Source organism: Dioscorea cayenensis, chromosome 14 (assembly GCF_009730915.1).
Source record: "Dioscorea cayenensis subsp. rotundata cultivar TDr96_F1 chromosome 14, TDr96_F1_v2_PseudoChromosome.rev07_lg8_w22 25.fasta, whole genome shotgun sequence".
Lineage (NCBI taxonomy): Eukaryota > Viridiplantae > Streptophyta > Magnoliopsida > Dioscoreales > Dioscoreaceae > Dioscorea > Dioscorea cayenensis.
Genome location: NC_052484.1, coordinates 15780757 through 15795042, shown reverse-complemented (window position 1 = coordinate 15795042; position 14286 = coordinate 15780757). Strand labels below are relative to the sequence as shown.

The 14286-nt window shown below is 36.9% G+C and overlaps 1 protein-coding gene across 1 annotated transcript; it reads left to right on the top strand.

Moving 5' to 3' along the window:
- Positions 1-719: 719 nt before the first annotated feature.
- On the top strand, positions 720-10008 carry LOC120276176 (probable alpha-amylase 2). Its single transcript, XM_039282901.1, has 6 exons — positions 720-824; positions 2536-2681; positions 2774-2883; positions 8927-9013; positions 9108-9232; positions 9820-10008. The coding sequence occupies exons 1-6, from the start codon at positions 720-722 to the stop codon at positions 10006-10008; spliced, it is 762 nt and encodes a 253-aa protein (XP_039138835.1).
- Positions 10009-14286: the final 4278 nt, after the last annotated feature.

The following is a 14286-nucleotide window of genomic DNA, read 5'->3' as shown; positions in this document are numbered from 1 at the left end:
GATAACTAATTTTTTATTAAATTATGTGAAATAACCAATTTTCTTGGTATGTGAGATTCGGTTATTCACGACAGATAAAAAGGAACGGAGGGAGTAGAAAAAGAGTACCCGAGGTTCATGACTACTAGAAAAGGATATATTTTGTGCACGTATTACTTGAGTTGGTAAATTATTAGCATCTTCTGAAGAACCAAAATTTAAATTAAATCTAGGAACTTGGGTAATATTCAGTCCAGGAACCAAAGCTTGTGTTTATATAAAAATTTGCATGTCCTAATTTAAATAAAATCAACATATTTTTTTTAAAAAAAATCACATATAGCCAAATCATAATCGAATTAGGATAATATATGATTAAGATAAATAAATTTCATAATATTTGCATATATTCAAGATAAGCCGAGAGCACATATCTCAAAGCGATCTAAAATATCTAAATCCCTGGATTAGCCTAGGGCACATATCTCAAAGATATCCAAAATATTTAAATTCTAAGATCAGCCGAGAGTATCGATCTCGAGTTGATCTAAAATATTCAAATCTCTAGGTCAGCTGAGAGCACAGATCTTGAGGTGATTTAAAATATTCAAATCCTTAGGTCAGCCGAGAGTATAGATCTCGAGACAATCTACAATACTCAAATCCCACCCTTATGGCCACAGTTCCAGCAAATCTAGATCGCGTCAGGGATGGGATGTTAAAGAAGGTTGAAGAACAGGATGGGATATCCAAAAGACACTTTAATATTGGATATAAACACAGGTTATCGGCAATTGAAGGAAGTTGATATGGAGCATGGGGCCTTGAAAGACTTCTTTCGATTTGTGCTTTGTGGCGGGGCTCGTTTATCAAAAGATACCCAAAGATTTACCAACATTTACATAGGCAACAAGAATTTCTTTGGATTAATATTCTATGAAGATTCAATTCAACAATGGTTTGGGTCTTGATTGGAAATGGTAAACTTGTACACGGCTCAGAAGATGGGTGTCAGAAGTGGGGTGTCATTTTTGTTGATATATATATATATATATATATATATATATATATACTCTTGTGCCAAAGTAAAACACTCATCTTGCCTACGATACTGCACCAATTTCATCCCTTGCGGATTTGTATAATTCAAGCCAGTAACTGTACAAGTTGCTTGCTCTGCATGGAATAAAAGCTGCCAACTTAATGGAAAGGAAATATATATTAGATACGAGTTCTTCATGAGTCATAGATATGAAGACCTCTGTTCATCCACCTAATAAAGGATGGAAATTAAATAAATAAATAATAAATAATAAATAAATAAATAAAAGCAAGGATGGGGACCAATAATGAAGGTACAAATGCTAATTAAGTTGGAATGCTAAGGCCAAGCTGTAACCTATATATACATATATTATATGTGAGAATACTACTAGTTTGTAGCTAAAAAAAGAAAAAAAAGAAAAGAAAAAAAGAAAAAAAAGCATTACATGCAATTGCATGCCAATGAAAACCAGTCAAGCTCTCTCAAAGCCACATATTAGTATACAAATTAATTTCCTCCATGTGGCATAAAAAAAATGATGACAAGCATGATGTAGTCTGTATGCATGCTTAAGACCTACATTTAAAAAAAAAAAAATCAAAAGACATAGGCCCACCCTGAAAGAGACACACATGCAAATGAATAGAGGGTAAATTACAAGATTAGTCACTAAACTATCCACCAATTTCTATTTTGGTCACTAAACTATCCACCAGATAGTATACAATCTTACATATGGCAGAACATTTTTATCAATGAACAATTTTTATTAGAAATTCTCATCAAACTGTGTCTAATTTTACATCCAGTGAGCTATTAGTTTTGTTAGAACCTCATAAAGACATTACTGTCACAATAGGCAAGCGGTAGGACATTTGACTCTTTTGTAAAAGGTCAAGGATTCAACTTTCTCCTAAAACATGGTTGAGACATAGTGGATTTGTGTGTTGACTAGTCCAAATTATTCAAAACCTCATACAGACTTTTAATTCTATGGATTTTAAAGATTTCCTTAAGTTATTTAAATAAATGAAGCTGATAAAATGTCATTTAGCTACAAGTATGTAAAAATGAATATGTTATTGGATAGGAATGGATGTGGGATAATTCTTGTAATATCTTTAAAGCTTAGTTTAAGATCTCACTCAAGCATGGAATTTAGGATTAAGGATAAATTATTATTGTTTTCCAGATATTAAAAATTAATGTTATACATAAACATGTGGCAATTTAGGTTGCCTTCGTAGCATTTACTGATATGTGTAAATTTATCTCATGACATGATGGATATTATTTCATGTGGGTTAAAGACCTATTACATTTGCTAATTCAGATAGTTATTTAGTTCTATGAGTGAGCATGCACTTAATGTATTGTAATTATCATTTAGTTCTGTCAATCCTTGGTGTTGGTATATGGTATAATACCTATGTAATCAATTTGTTAGATTGATGATTAACTTTGCATCATATTGCAAGTGTATGTGCTTATAAATTTTCATGCTTTTCTAGGGAAATAAAAGCACCGGTGAGAACTTTGAAGGATTTCCGAACATAGATCATACACAAAATCATGTGAGGAGAGATATAATTGGATGGTTGACATGGCTGAGAAATACCATTGGATTCCAGGATTTCCGATTTGATTTTGCAAAAGGGTAAGTAAAATGCCACTTAAAATTTTCTTCTAGTTCTTCCTTCATGCTCTTTTGACCCCAACATTTTCTTTCCCTTGACACATAATGCATAGTTATGATGCAAAGTATGTAAAAGAGTATGTTGAAGAGTCGAAGCCTCTTTTTTCAATAGGCGAATATTGGGTTGACTGCAGTTATAGTTCTGGCTTGGACCACAATCAAGGTATTAGTTATGTTATTAATTAATGAGTTTAAATATGTTACCAAATTTTAGTATATTATCAACTTCACCATAACTTATATTTTGGCATCTCAAGTGTAATACATAATTGGTTACTTTGTAAAATGATATAACATTAGTATTTCCCATTGAATATAATAATTATTGTTTTAGATTATAGTTTGTTTAACTTTTTGTTAAATTGGAGAATGGAAAATAATCATTCTTCTTTTATAGTGCTTACTAAATGAATTTATAATTTTCTCAGCATGTTTATTTGTTTGCAATGCATTTTATGACAAAAAAAAAGGCTTGTGTAAATGTGCACTACTAAAAAAATGTCAGCTTATTAAATCTTGTGGATACTGAAAAATATCATTTAATGCATTTTTAAGTGCTTTGATATCATTTCTAGATTATGGATTCTGTAGGTGTAGATGCATTTTAATCTACTGTGTTGAGGTTACTAAAGTAAACAGCATAGGTTTTTTAGATGTTCTTATTGTTCAAAATAGTTAATATCTTTATCTACCTGAACCTTCACCACATGATGGAAATCCTTGTTGATGTTAAGCCGCTGATGTGATCGAAGCATGGAGCTGAGCTGCCGGGTGTTCAATCCTAGAAGAATGGTGTACCTCTCTGCTGAAGCATGGATGAAGCTCACCAAGCATGGTGTGAAGAATGGGGAGCTTGACTGAAGTTCAGACGTCGGTCGATGAAAAGAGAATGCTTTTGTTATGAATATAATATAGTATCCTGTTTAAGGTTTTGGACCAATTAGTGTTAAGTTAGTGGATGATCTTTGGCCAATGAGAAGCTAGTTAAGTGATTAACCTTTTACGTGTTTTTTTCTTTTTCAATATATAATGTTAGTGGAGAAGACCAAGATGGTATTGGTACATCAACTTAGTCAAGTATTCTTCTCTTGTTTTTATCTATCTTCTTCTTCTTTGTGCTTTCTTCTCTGGTTCTCGTTCTTTTCTCTTGCAGCTGCAGCCATTGAAGACAGTTTGCTGGGGTCGTGACCTCTAATAGTCTGGTATCAGAGCTCCGGGTGATCATGGCGAGCGAAACTCCAGTGAGTCTTACACAACACTGTGTCCCAGTCTTCAAAGGGGAGGAGTATGGGAGATGGAGTTTGAGAATGAAGAGCGGTTTTCAGTCTCAAGACCTCACGGGAGTTAGTTGAGTGGGAATGCCGAAGGATGAGGATGAAGCAAAAGCAAAGGAGAGCAAGAAGAAGGATCGCGAAGGCGGATGTCTCATACAACAAGCGATAGATGGGCTGGTTCTTGATGGAATAGAGCGGAGAGCGCTCACGATGCATGGGAAATAATTAAGAAACAATCTCAGGGTTCATCGACGATGGTGGCCGTGAGGAAACAAGCACTTCGGCAGAGTTTCGAGACCCTACAGATGGAAGATGGTGAAAGTGTTCAGAGTTATTGGGCTCGAGTTGTCGCGATAGTGAATCAAGTGAGAGGTCTCGGACACAAGCTCTCGGAGGCAGAGGTAGTGTCCAAGGTCCTGCGAAGTCTGGCACCGAAATTTGACTTCGTGGCGGTTGCGATGGAGGAATCCAGAGACCTGACAACACTCACCCTCGACGAGCTCTGCGGGTCACTCCAAGCACATGAGTTCAGAGTTAACAGATCTGCCGGAAAAGTTGCAGAGAAGGCACTGTTTGTGAAAGGTGATAGTTCGTCATCTCACTTCAGGGGAGAAAGGAAGCTTTACTACACCAATCGGGTCAAACCACGGCCGGGGACGAGGGAAGAGGCTTCTTCAGGAGGGAGAGGAAGAGGCAGGGTCGTCTAGGGGCCAAGGAAGTGACTCTAAAGCTAATATCAGATTGCTTTCATCTGTAAAAAAATATGGTCATATAAAGGCTGAGTGCCGCGAGAGAAGTAAACCTCCAGAGAAGGGATCATCTTTGGTTGTAGAGGAAAGAGACACAAGCAATGTTTTCATTGCGAGTAGTGAAGCAGCTGTGACCTCGAGCTCAGTCTGGTTGGTGGACTCAGGATGCTCAAATCACATGACGGGCGAGAGGAGTCTGTTTACAAGCTTGGATGAGTCACAGAAGGTTACCGTTCGTCTCGGAGATGATAGGGAAATGAATGTACTCGGAGTTGGCGCAGTAGCTATCAGTATGAGGAATGGAGAAGTTAAGCAACTTCAAGGAGTGCAATTGGTCTCCGGATTAGCTCACAATTTGCTCAGTGTGGGTCAGTTACTCACCAAAGGATATTCAGTCAAGTTTTATAAAGACAAGTGTATTATCACTGATGATTACACTGGAGAGGAAGTGTTTGAGATACCCAGAATGAGCAACAACATGTTCCCTGTGAATCTCTCAAAGATGGATAGACTGAATTTAGCAGTTGGTGAGTATCCTGTGTCTGAATTATGGCATCGAAGGTTCGGCCATTTGAATTATAAAAGCCTGGAAATACTTGCAAGAAAAGGAGATGTTTGTGGTTTGCCTAAACTCTACAATGTTTCACAATGTGAAGAGTGTGCACTATGTAAGCAAGCTAGAGGTCAATTTCCAGTCACAAGGACCAGAAGAAGTTCGTGCTGTCTAGAGCTAGTGCATATGGATTTATGTGGACCAATGAGTGTATCGTCATTGGGAGGTAATATGTATTTCCTCTTACTTGTTGATGAATATAGTAGGAAGTGTTGGGTTTACTTTCTAACCAGCAAAAGTGAAGCCTTTGATCGTTTCAAACGGTTTCATGTAATGGTGGAGAGGGAAACGGGTAGAAAGTTGAAGGTAGTGAGAAGCGACCGTGGAGGAGAATTTACCTCTCATGCATTCAAAGAGTACTGCGAGGAGCTGGGAATCAGAAGAGAGTTCTCGGCTCCATACACACCCCAACAAAATGGGGTGGTGGAACGCAAGAACAGGACGGTTGTGGAGATGGCCCGGTGTTTGCTCAAGGATGGAGGACTTCCAACTGCTTTCTGGGCTGAGGCAACGACAACAGCAGTTTATCTAATTAATAGGTCCCCAACAATTGCTCTGAATGGCAAGACACCATATGAGCTGTGGCATGGGAAGAGGCCAGATGTGAGCCATTTTAGAATGTTTGGAAGTATTGTGTTTGCATTAACTCCATCACAGAAGCTTACGAAGTTAGAGGAGAAGTCAGTAAAGTGCATCTTAGTGGGATATAGTTCTGAATCCAAGGCATACAGAGTGTTTGATCCTATAGCTTCCAAGATCATTGTGAGTAGAGACGTGATTTTCCACGAAAATTCAAGGTGGGATTGGAAATCTAGTACAAGTGGAGGTGTGATCACTTTGGGAGAGCTGAATCCCAGTGAAGATGGTGGCAAGAATCACAGTGGTAATAACCCAAGTTCAAGCATTGAAGGTCATGACACAAGTTCATTGGAGGAGTCCAGTGAAGATTCACCACCAAGGAGAACAAGATCTCTAACCGAGGTATATAGCTCCTGCTCTTATGCTTTACATGTAGGTGATCCACAGGTGTACAAAGAAGCTGTGAAGTAGAAGCAGTGGCGGGAAGCAATGGATGCTGAGATATTGTCAATTAAAACCAACAATACCTGGAAGCTAACTGAATTACCATCCAGAAAGAAGGCCGTGGGTCTTAAGTGGGTGTACAAGACAAAAATGGGAGTTGATGGTGAGATTCAAAGGTATAAAGCAAGGGTGGTAGCCAAAGGATATGTGCAAGAATTTGGTTTGGATTATGATGAAGTCTTCTCTCCAGTGGCTCGACTTGAAACAGTAAGGATTATTCTTGCAACTGCTGCTCAAACCCGTCAGGTAGTGTATCATTTTGATGTGAGATCAGCCTTTCTAAATGGGGAGATCACTGAAGAGGTGTATGTAGTCCAACCTGAAGGTTATGAGGTTAGTGGACAAGAACATTTGGTATACAGACTGAAGAAAGCTTTGTATGGGCTCAAGCAGTCACCGAGAGCATGGTACAGCAAGATCGATGCTCATTTTAGGCACCATGGATATAAAAGGAATGAAACTGAGCATACTTTGTACAAAAAGGAGGATGAAAATGGAGATTTCATTCTAATCAGTCTCTATGTAGATGACATGGTGTATACCAGTGGTTCTCAAGTCTTGATCGAGCAGTTCAAGTTGGAGATGATGAGGACATTTGACATGGCTGATCTGGGAAAGATTAAATATTTTCTTGGTTTGGAAATTCATCAAAGTAGTGAGGGAATTTCTATTTCACAGAAAAGATATATTGAGGAGCTTGTTTTACTGATGAATCTGAAACACAGCAGGCTTGTAGAGACACCAATGGCAGTTAATGTGAAATTCTCACTTGAAGACAGTGAAGAATTAACATATGTTACATTATACAGGAGGCTCATTTGGAAGTTGTTATACATTGTACATACAAGGCCTGATATATGCTATGCTGTAAACTTTCTCTCAAGATTCATGAGTAAACCAATGGTTGAACATCTCAATGCAGCAAAGAGAGTTGTGATGTATCTTGCAGGGACTGCAGACTTTGGTTTGTTTTATCCCAGTGGAAGAGATAGATGCTTAGAAGGATTCACAGACTCTGATTGGGGAGGATCGCTGAGTGACAGGAAGAGTACATCGGGGCATGAGTGCATCAAATTGGAAGATGTTACGTTAGTTGGTCCTCAAAAGCGGGGAGGTAGTCGCTTTATCAACAACCGAAGGTGAATACATAAATCTGCTACTTCAGTTTGCATGTCAACTTGTATGGCTGAGAGGGATATTGTGTGAGTGTGGAATGAAGAGTGAAGGTTCATCTGTGCTTTGGTGTGATAACCAATCGACCATAGCATTGCAAAAGAACCCAACTTATCATGGAAGAACTAAACATATAGGCGTGAGGTATCACTTCATTCGGGGCCTTATGGCGATGGTTCGATTACCTTGAAGCATTGCAACACGGTAATCAACTAGGCGATGTGTTCACTAAACCGTTGCCAGCTGAGAAGCACCAGAGAATGAGAGCAGAATTAGGAGTGAAGATGCTTCAATCAAGGGGGAGTGTTGATGTTAAGCCGCTGATGTGATCGAAGCATGGAGCTGAGCTGCCGGGTGTTCAATCCTAGAAGAATGGTGTACCTCTCTGCTGAAGCATGGATGAAGCTCACCAAGCATGGTGTGAAGAATGGGGAGCTTGAGTGAAGTTCGAGACGTCGGTGATGAAAAGAGAATGCTTTTGTTATGAATATAATATAGTATCCTGTTTAAGGTTTTGGACCAATTAGTGTTAAGTTAGTGGATGATCTTTGGCCAATGAGAAGCTAGTTAAGTGATTAACCTTTACGTGTTTTTTTCTTTTTCAATATATAATGTTAGTGGAGAAGACCAAGATGGTATTGGCTGTCAACTTAGTCAAGTATTCTTCTCTTGTTTTTATCTATCTTCTTCTTCTTTGTGCTTTCTTCTCTGGTTCTCGTTCTTTTCTCTTGCAGCTGCAGCCATTGAAGACAGTTTGCTGGGGTCGTGACCTCTAACAATCCTTTCCCCAGAGCTTTATTCATCAGTCATCAGTATTTACTAAAGACACATTGTTAGTCATTTACTTAATAGATTTTATTAAGCAGAGTCTTATATACGGACAATGAGTATTTGTTTAGCTTGTTAAAATAAAAGACCAAGTTTATGTGAGCAAACATATACCTAGGTCATGTTTTATGGTTAATCAACCTACAATTAAATGATTCTTCATGTACATACATATATACATACATAGATATATATATATATCTATATATTATGATAAAATCTTTACCATTTGTATTTTGAAATCTATTTTGTCTGCATAAATTGTTGTATATACTATATAATCCATAACTCAAAATTTAACAAGAATGACTCTAAAATCTTATAGTATTAAATTCATACTTTTAATTAAATAGCTTTCTAGTCAAGATGTATGGCTTCCTTAATCATACCAAAAATATTGTGCAAAGGATTAGCAGGAATATTAGTTATTCAAGGGACCTTATATTTTTATTCCCTTAGCTACTTTACCAATTTTTTTGTGCATAGATAGCCATAGGCAGGGGATTATCAACTGGATCAATGGCACAGGAGGTCTTTGTGCTGCTTTTGATTTCACAACCAAGAGTGTACTTCAGTTACCACATTAATGCGATCATCTTTGTCCATACTAGACTAGTTTTTTCATGGGAGTTGCTAAAGTTGTCATTAATGTAATGTTCTGCTCAATAGGAAGCAATTAAAGGTCAGTTTTGGCGTTTGCGTGACTCTGATGGAAAGCCACCTGGTGTGATGGGGTGGTGGCCTTCGAGAGCAGTTACCTTTATTGAGAACCATGACACTGGTTCGACACAGGTATTGATTTTCACTACACCATTTTTGGGCTTTGGAGGCAAACAAATAGAGGGGTTTTAAAAAACCACCTCTATAAAAAAATAAAATATTTTTTTTATGTTTTTTTAGAGCCGGTTTAGGTAAACCCCTCTACACTAATTTTGTTTTTAAAAATAATAAAAAAACACCTCTCTCTCTCTCTCTCTCTCTCTCTCTCTCTCTCTCTCTCTCTCTTGCCCTAATTCCTCCACCCTCTCTTCTTTCGTGCCCTAATTCCTCCAAACCTCTCTTCTTCGTGCCCGCCTCCCCCAAATCGATACCCCTCCACCCTCTCTTCTTTGTGCCCTAATTCCTCTAACCACTTTTCTTCATGCCCTAATTCCTCCAACCTCTCTTCTTCATGCCCGCCTCCCCAATCCTCACCCCTTCTTCGGGACACCCTCAAACCCCCGCCCCACGACAACCCTCTCAGAACCCTCATCCCTTCCATGGCCGCGGTAGCTGCTCTCACCCTCGCTGCCCTCCTTCGCCGCACTCTCAAGCTAGCCCTCGCTGCCGCCCTTATCTCTCAGTCCGAGACCCTCACGTAATCCCTTGTTGACGATTAGAAAGTCGGCACACTCGAAGACCACCTCACCTCTTATCCAGACGACATCAAGGCGCTTCGATCACTACTTGAGCTTAAAGTGAAGACTAATCTACTCCCCGACGCTATCGCCATCATCGACTGCCTTATTGCTCTGGAACCTGAAGACAAGGACCTTCCCCTCCTCGGTCTCTACTCTCTTCTCCTCTAACTTCTTACTCTTCCATAGATGTTTAGATCCCTATCTATTGGTAGTCTACTACAAATCACTATCTAATATGAACTTTTTTCTATCGAGATATCAATGCTCTCGAAGTGAACACTCCTGGAACAATGCATAATCTGTTGAACTATATTAACAAATTAGTGACAATGGAGTTTGTGGGCAATGTTCTCTTTGATGCATACATCAATTACAATTGACTTATGAGGAAATGTTTTTCTAAGTTTTTGGAGCAAATTGGTGAAGCTTTGGATTGAGTGTCCTATTTTTCATGGTTCTCTTTTTGCATCATTCTGATTTTCAAAAATTCTTTTCATATATATGATTGAAGGAGATGATTCTAATCTGGAAAAGTTTTTTGTGCCAAATTATATTTTTCTGATTGACATCTACACTTTACTTAATGAGAGTAGTCTTCCAAGCATTGATCTTACGAGATTATTATGATGTTTTTTAGCCTACAAGGTAGAATGACTATTGTAGATTACATCAAATAACATGCTTATCCTTGCGTATGCATCTATGTACTTCATTTATAGGATATTCCAACATCGGTATATCTATAATTTTTAGTAGAATATGAAACATTGTTTATGTGCTTGATATTCTCTTGGCCTTTTTTTCTTATGGCATTTTTTGTGAGAATTTCAGAAATCTTTATAGTTGAAGGTGATTAAACTGGTGGTAGTGCAAAGCAAGGTCTTGATAGGAGGTTTCAGGTGAAAAATTATTCTCATTCATTAGTGGACTGAGATAGTGCAATGTGATTATAATAAGAATCCTATAGATTGGTTAAAAATTATTTATTCTTTGTTTCTTTGTATTAGCGGTTGGTATAATGATACAGTAAGGAAGACAAACTATTGGGCATGAAATAAAGAAAAAATAGTTTGATAGGGGGTTAGGAAGATTCATGGTCTTTAGAAGTCTATTACATATTGGACTGTACATGTTTAATTGAGCTGTTTGAATGGTGTGGACTAATCCTTAATGATTTTAAATAGTTCTGCTTGACTGATGCATCTATATGTAATATAATGGCCATTTCTATATATTCTTCTATTTTTTTAAGGCATTACTTTGATACAATATGATTCAATTGGCATTTGTTTTTATTTGGTGTACTTAATTTTTAACTTGACATAAAGATATCATAGTTACTTCTATATTTTTATGTGATGATAGTTGGTGCTTGTAGTTTAGGTACCTAAGGGTCTTGAGATGGAGATGGGAACAATGACTCGAGGAGAGAAGGGTGCCGTATTTGTTTCAAATGCCTACTTAACTGAATCTCCTCTCATGATTATAACAGAAGACCTTGAAGGCATTCAGTTTGATGTTGAATTAGTTCATTTCATTCAGGTGCATTTACCGTTCATTTATAATGCTATTCAACTTTTTCCAAATTGCCTCCATTGTAATCTGAGATATGCTTTGGAGGTGTTTCAGTGAATGCTTTTCCTTTTATTCACCTTTTTGTTTCTAAGCAGTTGAAATTTTCTGAATTTTTGCAACTAAATATCTTCCCCATCAAATTATTTCTGTCCATGCTTCTGAAGGATGTTTTGCATGTGCCATGTTGCTCTTTTGTCTTTATGAATTACTTTCATGTAACATTTCATGGAAATAGGTGCGGGATTTGCTTGGTGATGGCCGTCTTATAAAACAGTAGATTGTTGATGGAAGAGGTAAACATCTTTGTAACAATCTCGTCCACTAGTATAGAACCTTGAGTATTAGTTTTTATTGTTGATTCTTCTACTGCAGTGGATCTCCTTAGAACGAGTACCAACATTATTCTTATCATGAAGTAGTCATGTTTTCATCCTTCTGCTGAACTTCTATTCACATTTTCATATTGTATTTGACATTTATTTATTTTTTTTTATTTGGATGCTTTTGTTACTGGATGATTAGGTGAATTCCCGATGGACTGCCCTCTTTAAGATAGCCTACGAAAGGTGCATTACAAAGGCATGCTCCTTAATGAGGAAAAGACTGTCTTTTTTGATACTAGAGTCGATAATGATGGTCAACCATTGGAATACAGTTCCGGTGAAGGACTTGTAAGCTCTGTAACATTTTCTAATCAAACAACTTTCTTAATATTACTCATGATTTTTTTTAGGATTCTTCCTTTGTTGTCGGCAATGTTTGTTTCTTAGGTAGAGTAATCTTGTTAAGTCAACTGTGGCCCTTGTATTACACTTAGTTTGATTTTTTTCCAATTAGACTTAGGGTAGCTGTGTTCAGAGTTAGGGATATGCTGGGATCTGTCTGAATGTCCAATAAACAAATCTGAAACAAGTTAGAGCTTGTTGCTTTTTCCCTCTTCAAGTTATATTGGTGTGCCTTTAAGGACAATATTAGACTGTGCCTCCTTCAAAGAAAGTGGTGCCCTGACCATCCATTTTCACATGTCTTGTATCATTAAAATTGCCTTGTTGTATCATATCAAGTCTCACTTGTCCCATGGCATTATTATGCACTCTATCTTGTGGTAAGAATCTGTCAGCCATCATCTTTTAAGTATTCTTTTGGCTTTACTCTTTTTGTATTCAGAATCTTTTCAGTGTAGTGTTATAGGATCATGTTGTTACAAATAAGAAACATCATAGTAGCACTTTGTATATCATATGAGATCCATTCTTGTCTATTTCCCAGATTAAGGTGCATGGGTGCATAACTTCCATTTAGTTTTCTAGGATCTAATCTCTGTTTCAAACATCAATGAATATGTCCTTGTGAACTATGATCAATCTTTGACTATTTTTTCTCTTGAATTTTTCTATAGGTTCCTGAGGGACTTGAAATGTGTGTACGCTTAATGCTTCCTAGAGAAATATCTGTTGTTACTTGCCCACCTGATTATGCTTATGAAAAGTTTTTAAGGTTACTCAAACTTAACATTTAGGTTTTTCAAAAAAATATATTTGGCAAACAACTAAAAGATTGTTCTATAAATAGACCTCCTAATGTTCGAGAAGGTGCTCATATTCAATGGGAGATTGAACTACTTGGTTTCGAAATGCCCAAGGTATGTGAAAGTCTTGTTGTTATCCTATTTATTTATTTTGTCCACTTATTTTTCTAAAAGAAAAGTATGTATTTCTTTGCTTTATCTTTCCATTTTAGGACTGAACTGGTCTAAACTTTCAAAGTATAATGGATGAAGCAGATAAAATAAAAAGCACGGTATAGCATTTAGATTTTTGTATCATTTTCTTGTAGAGAGTAGTCACAGTCTTTTTTTTCCTAGAGAACAATGATTTTTGTTTTTTTTGCTTAATTGGTATTTTTCCTTTTTTTAATATATTTGTTTGCTTTGAGCTGGTTATATTTCCTTCTTTTCAGCTATTTATCTATGTTTTTCCTTGATTTATTTTGCATGGCCTTGGTTCTTAATTTGTTAACAGACCATTGTCCATTGAATAGGTTACCCTTCGATAACCACATGAGATCTGGATAGTTTTATGGCATTCATGTTAACAACGATTGTCTGAGGTTTGTGATTTTTATCATATTAATATAACTTTCGAAGAATCAAGAGTTGAAATTCTTGATGCCATTGCCACCTTTTTAGTTTTGTTGTTGATATATTATTTGGCCTTTTTGTGTGTATTTTTAATGTACTTGATCAATAATTTTTGTTTCTTTTTAACTTGTTTTAAACCAAGCATGTAAGTCAAACTAGAGAGTGATTGTTGGTAAAATTATACTTAAACAACTTGTGTATAAGAAAATATCACTATAAGATTGCAGAATTACCTCATGAATTGATTCTTTGCCAGAAATGCTAGCCATTGTGATCATTTAAACAACTTGTGCAAGTAGATATATGGTCATGTGGATGTCTATATATATATATATATTTAGATTGATGATATTTGAGAAAGCTTTTTAGGTTTCATTTATTAGCCAACACATCACATCATTTGAGTCGAGGGTAATTGATTGAACTCATGAGCTTTTATTTAATGACATGCATATTTAAAGCGAGGAAAAAGTGCGGGCTGTTCGACAAGTTCTTTGTATCCATGTGCGAGTCACACTTATGATCAAAAGCCCTGACTTTGCGGTCACCTCCTACACGAGGTACTCCCACAAACATGAATTAGAGAATGATATTTGCTAAACAAATAAACCCCACATTGTTGATGCTTTATCAATACCCCACATTGCTTATGAGAATGATAATTCTCATTTTTCTAACAATATGATGTCTTTGGATTATCAAAAATAGATCATCAAGCAATACGTAACCCC